The 25,201-nt window shown below is 44.1% G+C and overlaps 1 protein-coding gene across 1 annotated transcript; it reads right to left on the bottom strand.

Annotated features, from left to right (window-relative positions):
* Positions 1-236: 236 nt before the first annotated feature.
* Positions 237-5,964, bottom strand: LOC147663736 (phospholipase A2 inhibitor and Ly6/PLAUR domain-containing protein-like). Its single transcript, XM_086950237.1, has 4 exons — positions 5,928-5,964; positions 4,438-4,554; positions 3,687-3,842; positions 237-400 (listed from the first exon to the last, which is right to left on the bottom strand). The coding sequence occupies exons 1-4, from the start codon at positions 5,962-5,964 to the stop codon at positions 237-239; spliced, it is 474 nt and encodes a 157-aa protein (XP_086806363.1).
* Positions 5,965-25,201: the final 19,237 nt, after the last annotated feature.

Below are 25,201 nucleotides of genomic sequence, written 5' to 3'. Positions count from 1 at the left end.
GGACTTTGGCACCATATGAAAATGATCTGATCAGATAACAGGTTAGAAACATAACCATAAAAACCTTAAGGTACATCTACATGATGTGTGCTTTGTATAGTGATGATGCATCCTGAAGACATTCAGACAATTTCTATGAGTTGAAAATAATTATCCTGAACATAATTACAATCTAAAAAAATAGTTGGAAACCATGAAGAGTAAGGCATGGGATATAAAACTCTTAATTGTAAGAATCAATGTATCTCACCAGGAATGGAGACAGTTCCAGAAAAGGTGCCACAGGCTTTCTGCTTCCCAGTGCACTGAACTACTCCAGTCGCTGTGCAGGGGTCCCTGAACTGGTCATTGAAACAATCTTCACATATGTATCCATTGGGGGTGTTGTCTTCAGGAGGCACTGAAACAACCAAGGACAGGACTTGAGAAGCATATTTCTGTTCATAAAATGGTGCTAACTCATGTCTAAATCCCCATATTCACATGGGAGGAGATAGCAACCCTCCCCCTGGGTCCACTGTGCCTCCCGGTCAGCAGTAACACTCTTCCACAGCCTTTGAACCCACTTGGCCTCCTTGCAATCACTCACCCCTCTTACTCATTCCTTCTTGACACTCTTCTGTGCCATTTTTGATTTTTCCTCCTAGCTTCTATAAATGTATTTCCTCATATGTCTTTACTTCCTCTCCACCTTCCCACTCTTGCACAAATAAGGCCCTTTCCCCCACTAGGCTTAACATGCATCACCTCATGGCAGAAAACACAACTTTTTTTTATCTCTTTGTGCAGACACTGGATGGAGGCAATCCTTAGTGTTGTGTTCATGAGAGTGAGTTCACAGAAAATACTTCATTCATGTGACTTGTCGTGCCGTTATCCTGTAAGCTGCCAGGCTTGCGATGTTAGAATAGATATGACACATTTTCCTTTTGCAGGGGGTACAGAGGCTCCTTGCAAGCCCATGGTGCCTTCAGCTCCTACATCACACTTGGAGGAGATTGACTGAGTTTATCCACCCTCTGCTCTTCCCATCTCCTGTCTTGCTTCTTCCAACTCTCTAAGTCTAGCCCACCCCCAAAAGCACACCCTCAAAAGTACTTAATGGTGGACGTAGCACAGAGTGAGGAGGATGCATGGAGCGGGGTTCCAATGGCACGCTAAAGGCAAGCCCACCTGTGCCAGTTTTTGCCCTGCGATCACACAGTGCCAGAAGCCATGGTCATCCTCTCATCCAACGTGCCTCAACCCATCTGCTTGCCTTGAGTTATGGCCAAGGCCCACCATAGAACCCCAAAGGGGCTTTCTCCTGTGTTTCTTTCACCCTCTGACAACCTCTGTATGTATCATAAACAACACACACAGCAAACATCACACACCCGACCACACTCACCTCAGCCCCACCTCTCCCCTGTCCTGCATCCTTGTCAACACAGCCTCACTCACCTTCACAGACTGTCCTTATCCTGCACATCCCCTGTATTACCTACTCAGCTTCTCCCATTGCTATAGAAGTCAGAGTGGCAAAGTACATATACCCTTCACTTGCCCTCTGTTATACTTATCGGAGTCATCAGCTGTTCGGACCTTGCATACCCCGTCTGTTACTGTGCCTGCACTGCACAATCTCTCTACCACATATGTCAGAGTCACAGTCTGCATGTACCCAGCATATTCCTTCTCTTACAGATATCTGACTCACAGACTGATGTTAGGCGTGCAACCACAAGATTCCAAGTATTCAGTCTTGAAGATGACTAGTCCCAATTCCTTCTAGAATTAACTAGCGTGACAAGGAAAACAACTCTTGGCACAACCAATTAGCTCCCAAAGGGAAGGGGAAGTGGAAGAGAAACAAACAACAACACAGGATCTCTTCTTGAGATGACTGTCTCTGTTTCTCAGGAAGTATTCTGGACTTTCTTCCAATGCTGTCTTTTGCTTGAACACTGTAGCTGTGTTACATCAATCAAACAGAATACACATGTAATTAACAATTCTAGAAAGCACCTGGACAATATGCGTATTCTTATTAATAAACTGACCAATCTTAACACATACCAAAGTAAGAAGAGCCCATTCCAATACTTCGTAGTAGCAAGGTAGTCTGAATTTTTTGTAAGCTATTTCGCCTTCAAACAAAACACGATAATAGTGAGCTTTGAAGTTAAACAAGTTCTTGGGAGCAATTATTCATCAAACAGATTAATGAGTTAGTACAACTTGCAAATGTTCATGCAAACACTGCATTCTCCTACCTTGCGTTTTGGAGGTTCTTGTAGTAACTGGAATTCTGTAATTATAATAAAACAAGAGAAAATGCAGCCTACGAGCATTTACTAAATCCTAAAGCACTTGGAATAGCAAGACTACGAATCTTTCACAATTCAAGAGAGAACAGTTTTAAGTCACTGTTACATAAATTCACAATTCAAGAGAGAACAGTTTTAAGTCACTGTTACATAAATTCACAATTCAAGAGAGAACAGTTTTAAGTCACTGTTACATTAAGTCTAATTGTCCAGAAATTATATTTGTTTACAGTCTTTTCAAGCGTCTTTGTATTTCCACTCTCAATGATTCAAAACAAAAGATTCCAGTGTTAGGGCTTTAATCCGTTTTGTCATTGCCAAGGATTGTTTGATTTCTAAACTAAAGAAACCTTACTTTCCTCTTTTCCGCAGGGAGAAGAAAAAACGGGGACCAAATTTTTGGAGGACAAGTCCGCTCTTTCTGATGTTCCGATGCGGAAAACCGGAAGTCCCGATCTCGGCTTCGAAGAAGAAACTCACTCGACTTGGAATTCGCCGCCGTTCTGCAGCCACGATGATTCAGGTGAGAAGTTAAAAACGCGAGGAAGGGAAAGGCAGGAGACTGGAGAGGGGAGACCAGGAGAGAGGAGGAACAGGGGAGGCAGGCTGCAGGAGTCTTGAGGGACGCTTATTGGAATCCTGTGAAGACGCTGGGTTAAGACGAAGCGAAGCGTCTTTTTGAAAGCAGGTGAGGCTTTTATAGCCTTTCATGCTGGTATTGCATGTGTCGGCAGTCTTTCAGTTAGCGCACACTAGCGCACATGTTTCACGTGCTATCCTGATGAATATTCATATTGAGCAACAGTTCTTGCCATGAGTCGAAAGATCAACAAGCCTTGGTACATGCAAGTTATACAACATTATGTTTAAAGCCCCTAAACATGTTTTAAAGCCTCAGAAACAACTCAATGACATTACAGGTGGGATGAACTAAATAAGGCAGGCATCAAATAAGCCAGGCATCAAGTACTCATGACAACTGCACGTACCCTGAACAACCCTTCTGTTACAGTTTTCAGAGTCACACATTGTACATACCCTTCACATGCCCACTGTTGCAGAAATCAGAGTCACAGACTGCACGTATCCTGAACAGCCCTCCTGTTACAGATGTTGTAGTCACAGACTGCACGTACCCTGAACAGCCCTCCTGATACAGATGTTGTAGTCACAGACTGCACGTACCATGAACAGCCCTCTGTTACAGATGTTGTAGTCACAGACTGCACGTACCCTGAACAGCACTTCTGTTATTGATGTTGTAGTCACAGACTGCACGTACCGTGAACAGCCTTTCGGTTACAGTTGTTGTACTCACAAACTGCACGTACCTTGAACAGCCTTCTGTTACAGTTTTCAGTCATAAACTGTACGTACCCTTCACATCCCCGCTGTTGCAGAAATCAGAGTCACAGCACCTGCTGCTTGTCCATAGAGAGGCCTCTGACGTTTTGATGGAGAACTCTCTGCCACAGGCTGCTTTTTGGGAAGGATCCAGACAGTCCTTGAACGCAGTTAGAATAACATGAGTCCCTGTCGGAAAAATGTATATTTTGATTTAACAAAAAAGAGATCTGAGCATAAGTTCCAGCAAGGACATAGCCTTATTGAAGGAGTCTGGTGATTCACCAGTGGTGAAACAGGTACAGCCACTACTTGTGCGTTATTAAGATGGCCAAGCAGGAGTTTGTGTGTTAAAAAAAAATACTTACATCTATGTTAGTCATCACATGAGAATTTTAATTAGGCAATACATTTTTCTGAATATTTTATGAATCAGGTGTCAGACTTTCCTCCTCCCACACTGCTGCTAACTCAATGGCATTCTACCACTGAGTTTTACATCATGCTCCTTTTAAACCCATTGTAAAATTTTGATTTTCCTGGGTTTGATTTCTTCCGTAGATTGGAAAAATGAGTTTGAAATCAGGCAAGAAAGGGAACCTGGGAGGAAGGAGTGAGGAATTTAGACCAGACAGCACAGATTAGCCAATCACAAGTTGGAGCCATGAGGACACAAGGGAGGGGCTTCTGGAGGTCAAACGGAAAGCTTGTAGGCACCTTCATCATTGGCCACAATGTTGCCAATGGGGTCACATGTTACAGAAATGCAGCGCGTTGCACTCACCCACTGTGTTGTTCTCTAGGCCTGCGGCGCAGTGAGTGATGTCAGGAGGGCACTGCGTCATGATACCCGAGCAGCTGCTGGTGTGGAGAGCAAAACACTGTTCGCAAAGTAGACAATCTGAAAGAAAAAACAATTCTGTCTCGAGTCCTGTATATAATGTTGTTATATAGAGTGATTCAGGTGTAAAACTACATCTGAGTACTCAGAGTGGGGAATTTTAACTCTTTATGTTGAAATGTTTTGTGGATAAGGGCAAGATAAGAAAGTACTGCTACTCCACTGTACACAGTATAATGCAAAAAAATAATAATAATAATGAATGCTCCAGCAACTAGCGATGAGAGGATGGGATTGAATGTAGCAGAATGCTCCATTCTTTGGGGCGCAGAAGAGTGATGGAGCATAAACCCCAAACAGCACATGAGAAAGAGTTGAATACTAGAGGCAAACAAAGAACTGAGATAGAATGAAGTTTACAACAGAAAGAAAGAGTCAGGCAGACACAGAGAAATGGGTAGGCAGAGGAAGATAGCATAAGACAGACAAATACACAGAGATAAAGATGAGTTAAAAGGGTAAAATTACTAACGTTTGACTCAACAGAGAGCAGCAACCAAAGATGATGTTCTGCTTTGTGTCAGGGAGAGAGCAGAACTGGGCCACATCTACTAAGATATGATTAATGGTGTGTGGAACACGCAGAGTTCCATTCTGGAATTGGGCAGAGATACGTAAACTCTGCAGGATTCCGCAGAGTTCAGCGAGTTGGCAGCATTGGGCACGCTGCACTGCTTGCACTGATTTTTAGAACTGGGAGCTTATTCAGCACTTTAAAATCACGTATATGGCACTATGCAGTGCACCAGAGGGCACCAATTTTTCCTGCTTTTCAAGTAGAATTTTTACTCGAGAGGCAGCTTTCTCAACACCAATGGTTGCAACCTGCAGCCGCTGTCAACATTAAGAAAAGCCTCTGAAAATCAATCTAGGGCACGCATAGTCTGGCTCACACACTGCATCTTAAAACTGGCAAGACACGCGTGAAAAGAAACTGTGCCACACAACGGTTGGCAGAATTTGGCACGTGGCACTGCTTGCACTGAACCAGAAGCCAATTCAGCACTTTAAATCAGCGTGAATGGCTTCACGAGGTGCAGTAGAGAGCACCACTTCTTCCTGCTGTTCAATTAGATTTTCTACTCTAACAGCTGTTTTCTGAACACCAACAGTTGCAACCTGTAGCGACTACCAACATTAAGAAAATCCCGCCAGGTGGCATTCTAGCATCTAAAAATCACGCTAGGAGACACAAAGTCTTGCTCACACTCAACACTTTTGAAATTGGCGAAACACTTATGAGAAAAAATTGTGTCACACAGCCATTTGCAGAATTTTGCAGAAACTCAGATTCGCAAGAGTGATGCAGAAAGGGTAAAACTCTGCGGGCACAGTGACTTTCTGCCTCAGATATAATCTACCCACCTTAGTACATTGGCTGCCTACTGCCAGGTACACACAATTCACCATAGTGGAAAGGTATCAGAATGATGTTTAGTATAGGTCTTGCACTGAAAGGCCACATTTCCAGTGCAGAACAATATGCTCACCTCAAAGAGGGTTAGTGTGTATCCTGTTGACTTTGGAATACACACACTTGATTAAAATACCCCTCACACACCAAAAGGGCCCTTGGTGTCATGCTTCATCATCGGGGTCTTCCCGCCCGGCTGCCGGACGGGGCAGTGCTGCGACAAGCGACTACGCTGGAGCACCTTTTTAAATTGTGGGTGCTATGTGAGTGAATGGAGTGAGTGTCAGTGGGGTCAGGGGTGATAGAGAAGTGATGTTAAAAAATACCTGGCCTAGTGATACAAAAACTATTTAATAAACACTGGCTGGTATTATTAAAAAAAGTGGTGTCGGAAAGGGTAAGCAGGTTTATGGGCTTACTTTCCTGTGTGGGTCGACATGTTTCGGGGCGACATGCCTCTTCGTCAGGACCGGGGTAAGAGATCCCCCTGTCACTCACTAGTGTGTCGCCACAATGGGTCTATTTACAGAAAGGTGAAAAAAGGATCAATGTGTATGTGTATATACTTTATATTTTAATACACATCCCTTGCTAAACCATAAGAAACTCATGTAGCATGCCTGAAAAGACAAGAGCACGGTATTACTAATGCGCGGATCCCAAGGTGCTATTTTTTAAAATACCTGTAAGAAAAAGGACAGACATACATGTAGCAGTGGTCCAGCCCTAGGAAACACAGGGAGGAATCCATAGTTTTACATTGATAATCACACACACAAACTAAACTCACACACTATATACATATATAATACAGATGGATTGGCTGGATAGTCTGTACTTATTTTCAATACATACTTATTATGGTGAGGAACAGTGCCTCATGGGCCAACACTAGATCGAAGGGTATTTTAGGGGTCCAACTGCAGGTGGGACAAAAATAAAACAGAAAGGCATATGTAGAGGATTTGGTCTTAGTATTCTGATGGTAAGTATCCTAGAGTTATATTGGTAGCATCCCATATGCCACTGTCTACTCGTTCTCCCTTGCCGGCTATGCCGTACTTACTCAACCCCCAGCCTCGTTGTGCTTCCTCCTCCGTCTGTGGCCTCCGTGGTAATGAGGATGGAGGCAGGGGCGGGTGTTTATATAGCTGCAGTAATTGGTAAATTGGGGTTGGTCTGATTGTTGAGGGGTCGATGATTCTGGACACCTGTGCTCAACAAATATTGCATATATCCTGGATATATGCAATACCCACCAATGCCACCCTATATGGACAACCAGTTCCAACCTTGGAACCAACAAGCACCATCATTCAACTACTATGGCCCTCCGCCTTTTTTAGGCCAGCGCCAAGGCCCCCGAAAGGGAAGAAACCGAAAGGGCACTCAGGTACACTGGAACCAAAAACCAACAGCACCCCGAGGAGTGTCAACTCGGAGCCAGACAGCATCAACCAGTTGAGGAACCTAGTGGTAAACCTATCTGAGCTGCAATTAACAGAAGCCCAAGAGAAAGTCCTGTCCAAGGGATTGGGTTTCGTTCCAACCAACAAAATGGACAAATTCAAAATCTGTCAAGAAATGAAAGAGTTCATGCGAAAACTAAAGCTACGAGCATTCTTCCAGAACTCTGAGAATAAATCTGATGACCAATCTAACACGGGACTAAAGAAAAAGTCCACATTTACGCCACTGGACTCCACAATACCGGTCGAACTCCTAGCTTTTGAAAAAGCGGTCATGGAGGATCTAGAGAAACTGCCCACAGACACAGGCACCAGATTTCAGAACATCTCCAGACTAGAGAGAATTGTACTACAAGAACCAAGACATTGTGATAAAACCAGCCGATAAAGGCGGGGCCACAGTTATACAGACCTATGAAAACTACGATAGGGAATGTAGAAAACTGTTGGAGGATAGACGCAACTATGAAGTACTGAGGGATGACCCAACTGAAGAGGTCAGAATCTGTATCCAGATAATGGTCGAGGAAGCGACGGCTTTTGATTGGATCTCTAAAAAAGAGAGTGACTTTTTGATTCAGGACAACCCCATCACACCGTATTTTAATACGATACCAAAAATTCATAAAGTGGCCCCATATCCACCTGGGCGCCCTATAGTATCTGGTATCAATTCAATCCTGGAACCTTTATCAAAGTTCGCCGACGCATTTCTCAGACCCCTTGTGCAAACAACAGGTACCTACTTGAAAGACACGAAAGCTGTCTTGCAGCTGGTGAAGGAGATACAGTTCGACCCAGAACAACACCTCTTTAGTAGGTTTGGATGTAGAGAGTCTCTAAACGAGCCTCTCCCACAAAGAAACTCTGGAGATAATAGAGGAATTTCTCTTCTCCACCGCCTGGGAGTATCATACTCCAAGACAGGTGGTACTTGAGTGCATTTCTCTCATATTGATGAAGAATTACTTCCAATACGAGAACACTTTCTATCTACAGAAACATGGCACGAGCATGGGCAGCACCTGTGCGCCTAGCCTGGCAGGTCTGTACGTACACCGCCTGGAAACGTCCAAGATCCTGAGCAATCAAAATCCCTACAGACACCATGTAGTAATGTGGAAGAGGTACATTGACGATGTGCTGGTAATCTGGAGGGGCGATCAGGACTCAGTTGATCTATTTATGGGATGGCTTAACCAACAAGATCAGTTCCTAAAATTTACTCACACGGTTTCCAAAGAGAACCTTGTGTTCCTTGACCTGAACATCTACCCGGTTGAAGGGAAACTGCAAACTAGTACACATTTTAAACCTACAGCTAAAAATAGCTTTTTACTTTTTGACAGCTTCCACCCTCTACACCTACACGAGAACTTACCTAATGGGCAATTCCTCCGGTTGCGACGCAATTGCAGCAACATCAGTGATTTTAAGACCCAAGCAGCAGATCTGGAGCGCAAATTACTCAACAGAAACTATCCAAAGGCCATTATCAAGAAGGGCCAAAAGCGAGCCCGCAACAATAACAGAGAGGCCCTGCTAGAAGAAACTTAGACAAAAGAGCCTGGCCCAAGACCCATCTGTGTCACAACATATAACACTAACTCAAACCACATCACGAAAATTGTTAATAAGCATTGGAGAATGCTAAATTGCGGTAAACTGGATTTTCCTAAACCAATGTTCTCGCATAGAAGAGGCAAAAATCTGAAAGATATACTGGTCCACACAAGGCCGAGAAAACACAGAGTCCAACGCCCCTACCAGACTTTCTGAAATAGGAGGCCAACACCCTTGAGGTTCGTGCGCGTCTTGTCAATACACGCAAAAAAGCCGCACTACCACTTTCTCCAACCAAACCACATGGGAACAACGCGCCTTTACGAATTGTAATAGTCGCAACGTGGTTTATTTAATCACTTGTCCCTGTAATAAAGAATATATAGGGATGACAAGCAGACCTGTGAAAATCCGTATGAATGAGCATCGCAGCAATGTGCGCTGCAAAAAAAACACGACAAAATGGCCACACATTATGTCACCAAGGGCCACAGCATTCATGATCTGAAATGGACAGTCATCGAAGTCTTCAAGAATGACAACAACTTACTAACAAAAGAACAACGCTGGGTGCATTGTCTTGGTACACATCATACCGGCCTAAATGACGATATACCTTGGTCCTATCTAAATTCCTGACCAGCATTATGAAAAGATAGTTGCCTATTCAGTTGTCACTGTCTGTGTTTTGGTATAGAATTGCTGCAAAAAAACCCCTTTTTTATATAACTGTATGATGAGACCTTATGACACATGCCCAATCGTTTGTCACTATCTGTGTCTGGATAAGAATTGCAGCACAAAAAACTGTATTAGTAGTCTACAAGTGCCTATTCAGTTGTTCCCCCATTTTTTTCAGCAAAACCTAAATTATTTCAACATCATGCCTAGCTTAATTTTTTATTGGTTTACTAGGTCGCTTTACACCACACCCTGTGCATGACTTGCATCAGGATGTGTGGCGTCCCATTCTCCATACCGAGCGTTCCGAAAGGCGAGTACACCTCGCCCGGCACCGCTGCGTTTCCAAGCAGATCGCGCATGCGCGGAGTCTTACCCATTCCTCCGCGCATGCGCACACGAATCTGCGTTAAACGCATGCACGTCCCAGGAACACTCCTCCGCTCCAATTAGCGGCCGCACCCAGTTAGAATACTTATCTTTCTGACTTCCTTAATTTTTGGAAACCATGCCTTTTGTAGCAACAATACCACGGGGCATTTCAAAACCCACTCTCTTGCCCCTTGTTTAACCAGCGTCGATGACCAGTTGACAATGGCTACCTCAGTAGCCGGACCTCGGCGCAATATTTGTTGAGCACAGGTGTCCAGAATCATCGCCCCCTCAACAATCAGACCAACCCCAATTTACCAATTACTGCAGCTATATAAACACCCGCCCCTGCCTCCATCCTCATTACCACGGAGGCCACGGACGGAGGAGGAAGCACAGCGAGGCTGGGGGTTGAGTAAGTACGGCATAGCCGGCAAGGGAGAACGAGTAGACAGTGGCATATGGGATGCTACCAATATAACTCTAGGATACTTACCATCAGAATACTAAGACCAAATCCTCTACATATGCCTTTCTGTTTTATTTTTGTCCCACCTGCAGTTGGACCCTTCGATCTAGTGTTGGCCCATGAGGCACTGTTCCTCACCATAATAAGTATGTATTGAAAATAAGTACAGACTATCCAGCCAATCTATCTGTATTATATATGTATATAGTGTGTGTGAGTTTAGTTTGTGTGTGTGATTATCAATGTAAAACTATGGATTCCTCCCTGGGTTTCCTAGGGCTGGACCACTGCTACATGTATGTCTGTCCTTTTTCTTACAGGTATTTTAAAAAATAGCGCCTTGGGATCTGCGCATTAGTAATACCGTGCTCTTATCTTTTCAGGCATACTACATGAGTATCTTATGGTTTAGCAAGGGATGTGTATTAAAATATAAAGTATATATTATTATTATTATTATTTATGAATCTTGTAGAGCGCACAGCTACCCCCGTCGGGGGTGTCCCGGCGCTAAAACTGTCAGCAGGAGAAGGAGGACCTAACTAAATAGATGAAAATAGCCATGTTTTCAAGCGACTACGAAACAGTGCTTCGGATGGGGCATACATACACATTGATCCTTTTTTCACCTTTCTGTAAATAGACCCATTGTGGCGACACACTAGTGAGTGACAGGGGGATCTCTTACCCCGGTCCTGACGAAGGGGCATGTCGCCCAGAAACATGTCGACCCACACTGGAAAGTAAGCCCATAAACCTGCTTACCCTTTCCGACACCACTTTTTTTAATAATACCAGCCAGTGTTTATTAAATAGTTTTTGTATCACTAGGCCAGGTATTTTTTAACATCACTTCTCTATCACCCCTGACCCCACTGACACTCACTCCATTCACTCACATAGCACCCACAATTTAAAAAGGTGCTCCAGCGTAGTCGCTTGTCGCAGCACTGCTCCGTCTGGCAGCCGGGCGGGAAGACCCCGATGATGAAGCATGACACCAAGGGCCCTTTTGGTGTGTGAGGGGTATTTTAATCAAGTGTGTGTATTCCAAAGTCAATAGGATACACACTAACCCTCTTTGAGGAGGACCCTTCCAGATTACAGGTACTTTCGCAAGAGGAGGACATACCCACCTCGGTGCCACGCAGCACTACCTCTTCCTCCCCCCTTTGATTTCCCTACTGAACAATATACTCAGCCATGTCTTCCACATCTGTATGAGTGCTGTACATTGAAGCATACATGCAAAGTGGAAAAGGTTTGGAGGAAAGAAACATTTCTCAAATTTTACACCTACCTTGAGGATGTGTAATTTTTTTGGCACAGAGCCTTGTTTACCTTTTTTAATAAATAGACTGCGTGCATGGGAACACACATCACCATCCAATATGGGTCTCCCTGATGTGAAGAAGCAGTACATAGGGCTTCTTTCCAGCACAAAGTAAATCTCAAATCTCATCTCAAAAAGCTTTATTTTGACTAAAAATAGTCATAAAAGCACAAATATTAAAACTAGAGGCATTTGAATAAAAACAAGGTTAAAATAAATGCATGTGGTACATTGCATTATCACAACTAAGGCCCTCAGAGCATACCAGCCGAAGAAATAAAAACATGTATTATGAACAAAGTCCTTTATCAATTCATTTGGCCTTCTAGCTCACCCCGACCCCACAAGGTTGTTTAGGGGAGTGAATGATAAAGTGCTGGTGAAACATGTAGACACACTGGCATATTAATATTCCATTTGTGTTCTGCTTCAGGCCGAAGCCCCATGATTTAAATGGGGCAGTGATGAACAACATATACATCATATACACATTCTACAAATAGATTAGGTGCTTGTACAGTCTATGAACAAACTTAATAGATACTACTTTGTGTAGAATATAAGCATGGGCGGAAAATCCGTTTCGCTCGCGGATTTTGCGGATTTTCGGTAAATTCGCAATCCGCGAGATTCGCGAATCTCCCGCAAAATCCGCAAATCCGCGAGCAGCGGATTTTGCTCGCACTGCTCGCACTGTTCGCGTGAGTTCGCGGCTTCCCAGTACAACTTCGCGCCCCGCGAATAAGTGCAAAATTGCAGAAATACGATCTTAGCAAAACTGAAACTACTTACCAAGTTCAAAAGTTCAGGCTCATCATTAGTAGCCATTTCCTGTAGTGCTTCCTGAGGGGCCCCTCCAGAGTTCAGTTGCCAGTTGTAACTATTATGTGACCCTGCTCTGAACCTCTGAATAGTTACACATATGCCACAAAAGTCCTGAATTACAGCTAAGGGAGACAAGCAGGAGCCAGGCTGGCAGTTCAAATCCATTAATCAGCCCCTAATTCATTATTGTCAGTTGGGGCAGGGCAGGTGTTGTAACTAATTTTGCAACAATGAAAGCACTTAGCAAGTGCAAAAGATCACTAATCAGGAAGCACTAAGGAAGCAGGTGCCAGCTAAAAAAATATTCTGTGACACATTAATCAGCCCCAAATTAATTCAGGTCACTTGAGGCAGGGAAGGTGTGCTTGCGTTGCCACAATAATGTACACTGACTGGACAACCAGAGGGTGCTGTGATGAAACAGAGGGTGGCATGGGTGGGCCAGAGGGTGGCATGAGTAGTCAGAGAGTGGCAGTGGTGACAGAGAGTGGCAGGCTGGACACGTAGAAACAACAAGTTCGCGAAACTTGCGACCCGACAGGTAAGTTCGCAATTTGCGACATTGTACAAAACCCTCGCGAACTGGCAGAAACCCGCGCAAACACACAAAAAAAAAATCCGCAAATTCGCGAGAATTCGCGGATTTTGCGGATTGCGAGTTCGCAAATCCGCAAAATTCGCGAACGCGAGATTCGCAAAATTCGCCCATGCTTAGTAGAATAATATGTTTGTGGAAGGGCATTTTGTAGGAGAAAGATGTCCCTAATATTATAGAATTACAATAAACAATCAATGAGAAAAAAAGATACTCAATATCCATTTTGGACATTGTATTTAAAAAAGGTTTTTTAAAAAGTTCTAAAATACTTGCTTACAATTTACAAAGGTGCCAATGAGAAACAAAAGGCTAAGTTTGTCATGGGAGGTGTAGAATAGTGAATTGGCCCCTATGAAGGTGATGACTTTAAAATGGCATTAGGCACACACCACATTGAAAATAAAACACTTACAACAGAAAACAGAATGGGTGGATGTGTATCATATTTCAATATCCTGTATGGCGCAGAAGAGTGATGGAGCGTAAACCCCAAATGGTACATGAGTAAGAGACGAAGACTAGAGACAAGCAAGAACTGAGACTAAATGAAGATTACAACAGAAAGAAAGAGTCAGACAGACACAGAGAAATGGGTAATCAGAAGCAGATAGCAAGAGACAGATAAATACACAGAGATAAAGATGAGTTAAAAGAGTAAAATTACTAACATTTAACTCAGCAAAGAGCTGCAACTAAAGTTAATGTGCTGCTTTGTGTCAGAAAGAAAGCAAAACAGGGGCCACATCTACTAAGATATGATTATGTGTGGGTGGAACACGCAGAGTTTCAGTCTGGAATTGGGCATAACATAAGCTCTGCAGGATTCCTCAAAGTTGAGCAAGTTTGCAGAATTGGGCACGTCGCACTGCTTGCACTGATTTTTAGAACCGGAGCTTGTTCACCGCATTGAAATCAGCATGAATGGCACTATGCGGCGCACCAGAGGGCACACAATTTTCTGCTGTTCAAGTATTTACTTTACTCGAGAGGCAGCTTTCTGAACACCGATGGTTGCAACCTTCAGTGGCTGTGGGCAGTGGGCAGTAATGAACTACATATGCATCATATACACATTCTGCAAATAGATTAGGTGCTTGTACAATATACACTTACGACAGAAAACACAATGGGTGGATGTGTATCACATTTCAATATCCTGTCAGACTCTCCGCAATGTTTAACTCCCAGATTTCTACATATCTGACATATAGCCTTAGCAAAGTACATAATACCTGGCTCCTCTACATTGCTGCAAGCTGGGTAATCTTGAACAGGGCTGACAGCCCATCTCAAATCAACACTTTGTGACAGTAAGACAAACCTGGTGCAAAGTATTTGTAAATCTGGGCCATAAAGAGGTAGTTACAGACAGACAGATTGAGACATACATTATGAGAAATAGTAAGACAGAGGCAGATGAACATAGAAATCAGAATTTCCAGCAGCCAATGGTGCAAGGGGAGGATACATGCATCGTAGTGATAAGTCTGGCAAGGGTATATGGCTCTTGTATGTTAAGAGTATTTTATCTCAGATAGGGCTGGGTGACTTCTTGTCTTCTACTCCCACCACCAAGCATTGTTCAAAGTCTACCTATAAGAAAGCTTTTTGAGATTTCAAATACATTAAGAAGCTCAGAAATGTGTCTGTAGGATCCCTCACAGCTGACTTTTTGGATTTTAAGTGTTTCGTGAGATTTCCATCTGTTTTAGACTGTGTATCACTGCCAGCAACTAGTAAGATTCATCTGAAGATCCGATACAGGACTCTACCACTATTGGTGCCCCAAGTGAAATGTAATCCCTGAAGCTGCTTGAGCTCTGTATGTCCCATAGGCTTGCAGGCTGAGGAATCCTTGTCTCACTTCCAATGTGTTTGTCCCTCTTATGTTCACCCTAGAAAGAGATGGATTATCCCTTTGTGTAAACAGTTGGGATGTAGACAGCATCAGGATGCCAGGCAGCTATTGTGCACTGACTTTAATCTAATAAGGTGATTATATGTGCAGTATTCCAATATCTTCATTGGAGCTGGTCTGTCAGAGCAAAAGCAGAACATTTTAGGCCTCTTTGTATTCGTGTATAGGGAAGAGGTGTGGTGCCGCGGCCAGGGCGACTGACTCCGGAATCTGGGGATCACGGTTTGATCCCCGGTGCCAGCGGCAGAGTAGCCCAGCACTGTGTGACTCGACGGCCCCCATCGCCTAGAGACCCTTACAAGTGATTCTTCGCGCTTTACAAATGTGGAGTAATTATTATTATATTGAATTCAGTGTCTCTAAATATTTCATATGGCCTTTTTATAACTATTTATTCATATTTTGTACTATTGTATATATTGCAGCTATTGGTTTCACTTATCTTAGCCCAAATGACATGTGATTTGTAGCTATATATTTTATTGTGTTGGATTTATTATCCATGGCAAGCTTTGATGGATGAGTTTTAAAAATGTTTTTATAAGGTACTTTATATTATAGTGCTTTTATGTGTACTTTTATGGCTGAAATATCAACAGAATAAAGTAGTTAAGAAAGAGAGAACAAGGAAAGAGTTCTGTTATAAACAAATGACGAGGCCACGTAGTGATGTTGATTTGGTAGAAGGTTTATTCAAGTTAAGGGGTAGAAAAACCCGACCAGCAAGACCGGGACCAAGCAGGCAGCTCGAGCTCAGCACGAGATGCACGCTGAGGATAGGGAGAATATAACAAGTTCATATAAGTAACTAGGAATTGATAGCAGTGTTGAGCCAAAATATACAAGTTGAAAGCAAAATATAGTGTCTGGTAAACTAATAACAAATTGTCTGAGACCCCAAAAGCAAGAGTAATTAGTTCCCAGCCAATTAAATAACTCTCTCATATGTACCTTCATTCAAATTAAATCACATGGAAATGTACTATTGGTTATACCATTAATAAAACAGAAATAAAGCAGATCCCTCCAAGAAAGGCATGGGCAAGGGCTGATCCATTCCCACATTCTATGTAAAGCTGAGAAAACTCTTAATTGTGAGTCAAACTACATACATAGAATTATATATGATTACATATTTTATGTGAGGAAACGTGAGGCTGCCAAAATACCAGAGCTAACTACAAAAGAGCAGGAGACTTTGAAAAGATGACAATCTGAATATAATATTCAGCACTGACAGGCTTGGGGGCATGGCATTACAGATCAGTGTGTGTGGTGTGTGCATGCTTGGATAGAGCAGTGGAAAGTACGATCTTTGATACTTCCTTCCATGCAGCAGTGAGTCTAAATATGATGTTCAGCACTGACAAGCAGGTGAGTTGGACGTTACAGCTCATTGTGTGTGGTGTGTGAGTGCATGCTTAGATAGGCCAGCAGGAAGTAGGATCTTTGAGGCTTCCCTCCATGAATCAGTGAGTCTGATTATGATGTTTATCACTGACAGGCTTGTGGGTTGGATGTTACAGCTCAGTGTGTGTGGTGTCTGAGTGCAGGTTTGGCTAGGCCAGCATAAAGTAGGATCTTTGAGGCTTCCTTCCATGCAGCAGTGAGTCTGATTGTGATATTCTTCACTGACAGGCTTGTGGGGTGAGCGTTACAGCTCATTGTGTGTGGTGCGTGAGTGCAGATTTAGATAGGATAGCAGGAAGTAGCATCTTTAAGGCTTCCTTCCTTGCAGCTGTGAGTCTGATTATGATGTTTATCACTGACAGGCTTGTGGGTTGGATGTTACAGCTCAGTGTGTGTGGTGTCTGAGTGCAGGTTTGGCTAGGCCAGCATAAAGTAGGATCTTTGAGGCTTCCTTCCATGCAGCAGTGAGTCTGATTGTGATATTCTTCACTGACAGGCTTGTGGGGTGAGCGTTACAGCTCATTGTGTGTGGTGCGTGAGTGCAGATTTAGATAGGATAGCAGGAAGTAGCATCTTTAAGGCTTCCTTCCTTGCAGCTGTGAGTCTGATTATGATGTTTATCACTGACAGGCTTGTGGGTTGGATGTTACAGCTCAGTGTGTGTGGTGTCTGAGTGCAGGGTTGGCTAGGCCAGCATAAAGTAGCATCTTTGAGGCTTCCTTCCTTGCAGCTGTGAGTCTGATTATGATATTCGTCACTGACAGGCTTGTGGGCTGGGCATTACATACCTGCGTGTATGGTGTGTGAGTGCAGGTTTGAATAGTTCATTGCAACTCATTAAAGCCACAGCTGGAATTCTTGAGAAGGAAGGGAGTCACAATCTATCTAGCACTGAAACCCCCGAGGAAGATGCTCCAGATCTAACTCTCGACCCTTTTTTATAAGTCCTCCGAGCCAAACTGCAACCTCCAATCACCTACTGAAGTGAATCTTTGACAGAAGAGAGGCTGCAGCTCTCGATAGCATAATGGCATCCTCCTACAGAGCAATTTTCCACCTTTCCAAATATGCTTTGTTGTAATTTGGCAGCGATCGGGGTTAGCATTTAGCTGAAGCCATCTTGTATTCGGCAGCCATCTAGTCTGCCATGTGCTCACCATGCGCTCTGTCCTACCTTGCTGTTGTTTACTCTTGCACTCTGCTTATAGACAGACTATATTTAGGCTCTGCTACTCTGCTCATGCGCAGAGGAGACTGTGACTGTCCTAGTCTCTAATGTCAGGGTATTCTTACCGGAGTCAGCTAGCTGCTAGCTCCACCCTACTGTTGACTGTACATTTCAGTATGACCTTTTTTGTATGTAACCCTTCTCTTCTGTACTTGTACCGCCTTCTTTTGAGCCCCTGTGTGGGTATAAAAGGACCAAGCTCCTTCTGTTCAGTGTGCTACTTCATACACTACCGAAGGGTGTTGTGTGAATGTAGTTCCACCTCATGAGGTTAATAAATACTTTGTTTTATATTCCAGTTTCTTTGCCAACTTCTATTCTATTGGTCTGAGGTCTTGTGTAGAGAAGGGCGAACCCCTAGTACTGGTAGGCCTTGCTCAGGCCCACCACCACCGCTTCACCGGCTCAAATTAGGCTGGAATTAGGCCTTCAAAACAGGCGATAGAAAGAAAGGGAGCCTTCATAAAAAGCTGGCATAAAATTAGAGCTGCTGAAATAGGGTCCTTAAAAACCATCTCTGGGTAGAGCTGCACTGCACCGCAATATTGGCAGCCAACGTGTACCTCCAAGAATCCATTAAAACCCAAGGCTAGAAAGACGCCTGGAACATCTCAATGGGTCATTCAGAGTTTAAACAGCTAGTAACACTGGGCCCGATTCACAGAACTAACTTTAGACAAAATCCTAAACTTACTACCATTTTGGTATTCGCAGAAGGCATTTAGAAGTCCTAAAGTTAGGACTCCTAACTTCTGTGAATATCGAAATGAGTGAGTGCCTTCTATGAATACCAAAATGAGTAAATTCCTTCTGTGAATACCAAAATGGTAGTAAATTTTGGATTTTTTCTTAAGTTAGTTCTGTGAATCGGGCCCTTACTCATTTCGGTATTCACAGAAGTTAGGAGTCCTAACTTTAGGACTCCTAAATGCCTTCTGTGAATACCGAACGTCTTAAAGTTAGGTTATTTCTCAGTTTAGTTTTGTACGTTACAGCTCAGTTTGTGTGGGGTGTGAGTGCATGATTGGATACGCCAGGGGTAAGTAGAATCTTGAAGGCTTCTTTCCATGCAGCAGTGAGTCTTATAATATTTGTCACTGACAGGCTTTTGGGCTGGGTGTTACAGCTCAGTGTGTGTGGTGTGTGAGCGCAGGCTTGGATAGGCCCGCAGGAAGTAGAATCTTGAAGGCTTCCTTCCATGCTGCAGTGAAGTTACAAACAAGCATCATCCGCAAAAGTGAAAGTGATCAATTTTCTTTGTGTTTTGGGGCAATTTTAGGTCTCTATGTGTCAGTGCGCATGCGCTGCTCAAAGATACTTTAGTAGGTGAGTTTTTCAAAGTGCATCTGGCTGAATACAAGCTTGCGTTCACGAGCACGTGCACACGCACAGCTGTCATCTGCCTTTCCTCCGTTTACGTCATTACGTGCATCGCGATCACTTTACCTTTCGCGGCTGATGCTTATTTGTTTTAGGCTTTCCAGTAATAGTTTCAGACTTTCCGTTGAATGTATTTACATGTTCGCAGTTGGAGGTGTTTTCTCCTTCTCAACTGATCCCCTAGAGTCATATACCCTTAAACAGGTCTCTTAGGTTTTCCCCTCTTGCAGGCTTTGTGTCGATCTGAGGTGACTCCTCTCTGCGTAACGCGTGCTCTTTGTTGCCAACACTGGTTCAAGTGTTCAGCTCTGGTTAGGGATCCGCGCGCGTTTCCCAAAGGTGTTGTCAGACACTGAAATACTTCTATGTAGCGCGTGCACTTCAAATTCCCTCAGTGCTGACACAGGTCACCCGGCTGGAAAACAAGTATCAGTCCGTCCAGTGCTCGCCAGCATGTGCTTACACTGAGAAGTCTTTCAACAAGGTGCCATCAGGCAACCGTAATCCATTCTACATCTGGTAAACACGTTTATTAGAAATGTAAGCCTTCCCTCGTCGCCGTGACACCTTTTTTTTTTTTTTTTTTTTTTTTTTTTTTAGTTACATTTTAATACGCTCAGCTGCTCCAGCGAAGGAGCGTCCTGGCGCAGGGAAAGGTAAACACAACACAACACTAGGTCCAATAACAAAAGGCAAACAGTAAAAGCTAGAAAACAATTAAAACAGGAAGGTTTTCAGGGCCCTACGAAAAGACATTAGGTCATTCAAAAGGCGGATTTCCAAGGGGAGCGCATTCCAGAGGATTGCGGCTTTCACGCGGAAAGAGCGACCCCCCATCCGACTAAGTCTGAAGCGGGGGACGACCACCAAGGACTGTCCAAGGGAACGTAGTGAGCGGGTAGGGACATAGGGAGAGATCAGTGTATTCAGTATTCCGGGTGCCAACTCTCTCAGAATTTTAAAAACCAGGCAGAGAGCCTTAAATTGGATACGCTTGCATATCGGTAGCCAGTGCAAGGACCGCAGGGTGTTAGAGGTAGGGCAGGTTCGAGGCAGACCAACCACCGCCCTAGCCGCCGCATTCTGGACTCGTTGTAAACGGAGAATCTCGGCTTGGTTCGCTCCTAAAAGGAGAGAACTGGCGTAATCCAACCGCGAGATGATCATTGCTTGAACGACCAGCTGTCTAGTAGGAGCATCGAAGAATCGCAGCAGGGGTCTTAGCCCGCGAAGTACTCCAAAACAGCAGGCCGCCACTCTCTTTGTATGAGTCACAAAGCTTAGCGTGTGGTCAAGCCATACTCCGAGATTCCTGAGTTCCAGGACGGGGGCCGGCGCTGATCCCAGCTCTGGAGGCCACCATTCGTCCCCCCAGTGGTCCGCTTCCCTTCCAACGATCATCACCTCTGTTTTTGACGCGTTCAGCTGGAGACAGTTGTTGTTCATCCAGCTGGCCACCTCTCTCAGTCCACTTCGGAACCTGAGGGCATCCTGCTTGGCATCCCCGCTGATCGTAACCGCCAACTGAGTGTCGTCAGCATAGGAGACCATGGTAAGGCCCCATTGCCTGACGACCTCAGCCAGCGGCTGCACGTACAGATTAAACAGCGTGGGACTGAGCGAGGAGCCCTGAGGGACCCCCAGGTCCAAAGGATGGTACTTGGACTGAAAAGGAGGGGTGGCAACGCAGAAGGAGCGATCACTGAGGAAGGAGCGGAACCACTGCAGAGCTGACCCACAGATGCCGATGTCCTGCAAGCGGTGTAGCAAGATGCGATGGGAAACAGTGTCAAAGGCAGCGCTCAGGTCTAGTAAAATAAGCGCTGCCGTTTGACCTGCATCGAGCACACTTCGCAAATGCTCAACCATTGCCAGAAGGGCCGTCTCAGTGCTGTGGCCAGCACGAAACCCATTCTGCGTGGGATCCAGGACATTCACAAGGGTCATATGCTCTGTGAGGGCCCGATTTACATGGGCCTCCATAACCTTGGCCGGCCAAGGGAGCAAAGATATAGGGCGGTAGTTTTCAGGTCTTGATGGATCCAAAGATGGTTTTTTTAGGATCGGGGAAACCACCGCTTGCTTCCATTTGGCAGGGACCAGGCCAGAGGTTAGGGAGAGGTTAATCAGGGAACACACTGCTGTGCGGCCCTGAAAAGCAGCATCCCTGAAAAGAGCCGATCTTACCGGGTCTGCAGGCGATCCAGACTTGACTCGCAGGGCCCATTTTGCGAACTCCTCATTGGAGATGGTAGGGAGGGAGTGTAGCGATGGACAGCTGCTAGAGCCGCTCCAGGGAATCACCGGAGACAATGTGCTTGGAAACGCCAGATAGATCTTCCTGACTTTATCCAAAAAGAAGGTGGCTAGGGCTTCACAGTGGGCAGTAGAACTATCCGACTGTGGGGGAACTCTCTTTGCCATTAAATCTTTTATGGTTTTAAAGATGGTTTTAGTCGGGTTAAGGCTATTCCGAAATTCGGCTGCGTAGAACGCCTTCTACAGGGAAATATGTTTATTGTCAGCAACATTTTGAGATTAATGCAACATGTACTGAAAAGTGTTCTCATTATGTTTATAGAAAAAAGAAAAGATGTTTTTCATATGTTCTAGAAAAGCGAACACAGACAACCACATTGCTTTCTTACATATAATAAACTGCATGTTCTTTGTACATCAGAATGTGTGTTCAAAAGGTTACGGTGTATTTGGTTTTCACCCCAAAAAAATATGATCTTAATAAACTTTGACAATTGCAATGTAAGGCCTGCTGCTCAATTGAACGTTTTGATCATGTCGCTATGCAGAGGCATGGTGGTGAAACACTGCCATCTACTGGTACATGTTCTCTTCATAGGTCTGTCAGAAATGATAGCATACGACAACCAGCTAGTCGGCTCCTTGTGCTAGGATTCTGAGCAAATCATTTAATCTCCCCGTGTTTACCAAAAATGAATGTGTCCTTGTGTAAAGTGACTGGTCCTCATGTAAACCGCTCCAATACCTTTGGGTTGAGTTGCGCTATATAAATCTGCTATATATATATATAGATATATTTTTAGTTGTATATGCTCTGGTATGCAGAGCCTGAATACACGTTTGTCAGGAACTTCTTTGACCAGCTCAGTGTGCTTCCAACAACACTTTATGTGCCTTCACATATACCAACATTTGTAATCCGCCGCGAGGGGGAGTTTACACCACACAGGGGTACTGTCCAGAAGTGACTCTAGGTGTCACGCATGGCTTGGAACCACTTGGCAGGTGTGGTTTGAATGTAATCCATCCAGATTTCTCAAAAGAAAAAAACATATTCAGCATGATTGCAATAAAAATGGACGTTTAACCTTTCTCTATAAAGATCTCGGTGCTGATTGCTCGCATACAGAATTTCCCTTAAATCACTTTGCTTTACAAGAAAAATTAATCTGAGGTTAGTTTGCAAACATTCAGGTGAATTTCAGTAATGCACCCCATGTGAACATTATGCTTAAGTCTGGCCATAATTACTCATTCTTGCCAATGATCAATTTGCTTGTGATGTAAATCGGCCGTGCAAATTATGCGATTCACAGAAACACCATTTTTCAAATGCTCTGCCTCAAAAAAGTGCATACGCAGGTGTACAGGGCCAAGTACAAAATGAAAAAATACACACTCTCACTCTCTTGTTTTTGTTGCAGACTGGATGCATTTCATTGATGGTGGGACCTATTGGCTATGCCAATGCTTCTTAAAGTTTGATTTTAGCCTCAGCACTTCATGTTTTACAATTTAAGCACTGGATGTAGACCTTTATTTGAAACTTATTTAGCTGTACAATATTGCAAAGTACAAAGTGGCAGTTGCTGCTTTGCTTTTAGCCCCAGCACTTCATATTTTACAAATTAAGCACTACTTTCAATACTCCTTTCTTTGAATAAATTGTCGCAAACTATATGCAATTAAATAAACAAACTTGCCAGGCAAAATTAAACAAGCGGCAACTGCTAGATTTAATTTTTCAGCATTCTGCAGCCACCCACATACCAAAAAAGCCTACACGTCGGTATTTGTTTGGAATCTATGTGGCTATTGTAAATTTAAATAAACAAATTTGTTTATCAAAAATCAAACAAGAAGCAAATTCCAAGTTTAACTTTCCAGCACTCTTCGGCCACATATGTTCTAAATAAAGGCCTACACCAAGTGCCTAATTCGTAAAACATAAAGTACTGGGGCTACAAGTAAAGCAGCAACTGGCATGTTTAACTTCCACATTCTGAAACCATATAAGTTCAAATAAAGGTCTACGTGTGGGCGCTGCAGATTTCTGCAGAGTATAAAATTGCATTTTCTGCTTCTCTGATGTTTGATAGGCAAGTTGTTTATTTAATAGCAAATGGTTTCCAAACATTTCATTCAAGGGAATTAATATGTACAATTTACTTTGACATCCTATTTTGTACATGGTTTGGGTATTTTTAAACTTTTACATTTAGCCACAGCACTTCATGTTTTATAAATTAAGCAGTGCTCTAGATAGGCCTTCTCTTGAATAAATTTTCTGCAAACTATTTGTATTCAAATAAACTAACTAGCCTATTAAAAATCAAACAAACAACAACTACCATATTTACCATTCGAGCACTCTGTAGCCAAATAAGTCTCAAATGAAGACCTACAGCTCATGCGTAAATTGTAAAACATGAAGTGCCGAGGATAAAAGCAGAACAGCGACTGCCACATTTAACTTTCTGGTACAAAAGGGAGTGGTGATGGACGGAGCGTCTGAACCAATCAAACACTCACACCCAGTCAACAGATCTGGGTCAAATCCATCACCGTTCTTTAGCCCACTCTGCCACCCCAGTTCAGACATGGTCATATGCAAATCAATCTGACCCTGTGCCTCATGGGAACAATCCAGCCCGAACAGTCAAGCCATGCCTTCCCCGGACTGGAAGCAAGCTACCAAGGACCGGTTTCTGGCATTCCAGCCGTCTTCAGCCAGGCTTGCTTGAATCCAGTGGCAAAGTGAGCAAGGGACTTACGTCTGAGCATACCCTGCCAACTTATGGCGAACAAAGCGGTACAAAAGGGAGTGGTGATGGACGGAGCATGTGAACCAATCAAACACTCACACCCAGTCAACAGATCTGGGTTTAATCCATCACTGTTCTTTAGCCCACTCTGCCACCCCAGTTCAGACATGGCCATATGCAAATCAGTCTGACCCTGTGCCTCATGGGAACAATCCAGCCCGAACTGCCAAGCCATGCCTTCCCTGGTCCGGAAATAAGCTTCCTAGGCCCGGTTTCTGGCATTCCAGCCGTCTTCAGCCAGGCTTGCTTGAATCCAGTGGTAAAGTGACAAAGGGACTCACGTCTGAGCATACCCTGCAAACTTATGGCGAACAAAGGGGTACAAAAGGGAGTGGTGATGGACGGAGCATCTGAACCAATCAAACACTCACACCCAGTCAACATATCTGGGTTTAATCCATCACCGTTCTTTAGCCCACTCTGCCGCCCCAGTTCAGACATGGCCATATGCAAATCAGTCTGACCCTGTGCCTCATGGGAATAATCCAGCCCGAACTGCAAGCCATGCCTTCCCTGGACCGAAAACAAGCTTCCTAAGACCGGTTTCTGGCATTCCAGCCGTCTTCAGCCAGGTGTGCTTGAATCCAGTGGCAAAGTGAGCAAGGGACTCACGTCTGGGCATACCCTGCCAACTTATGGCGAACAAAGCGGTACAAAAGGTAGTGGTGATGGACGGAGCATCGAAACCAATCAAACACTCACACCGAGTCAACAGATCTGGGTTTAATCCATCACCGTTCTTTAGCCCACTCTGCCGCCCCAGTTCAGACATGGCCATATGCAAATCAATCTGACCCTGTGCCTCATGGGAACAATCCAGCCAGAACAGTCAAGCCATGCCTTCCCCGGACCGAAAGCAAGCTACCTAGGACCGGTTTCTAGCATCCCAGCCGTCCTAAGCCA

The sequence above is a fragment of the Lissotriton vulgaris genome, unplaced genomic scaffold (genome assembly GCF_964263255.1).
Source record: "Lissotriton vulgaris unplaced genomic scaffold, aLisVul1.2 SCAFFOLD_1366, whole genome shotgun sequence".
Classification (NCBI taxonomy): domain Eukaryota; kingdom Metazoa; phylum Chordata; class Amphibia; order Caudata; family Salamandridae; genus Lissotriton; species Lissotriton vulgaris.
The sequence above is the reverse complement of the archived record's forward strand: the minus strand, read 5'-3'. Positions and strand labels throughout refer to the sequence as shown.

Excerpts from the sequence above, each read along its gene's own strand:
- LOC147663736 (XM_086950237.1), bottom strand. The coding sequence starts at position 5,964 with ATGGTGAATTGTGTGTACCTGGCAGTAGGCAGCCAAT. Across the intron at positions 4,555-5,927 it reads CCTGGCAGTAGGCAGCCAAT|ATTGTCTACTTTGCGAACAG; the intron begins GTACTAAGGTGG and ends TTTTTCTTTCAG. Across the intron at positions 401-3,686 it reads CAACAGCGGGGATGTGAAGG|TGCCTCCTGAAGACAACACC; the intron begins GTACGTACAGTT and ends TGGTTGTTTCAG.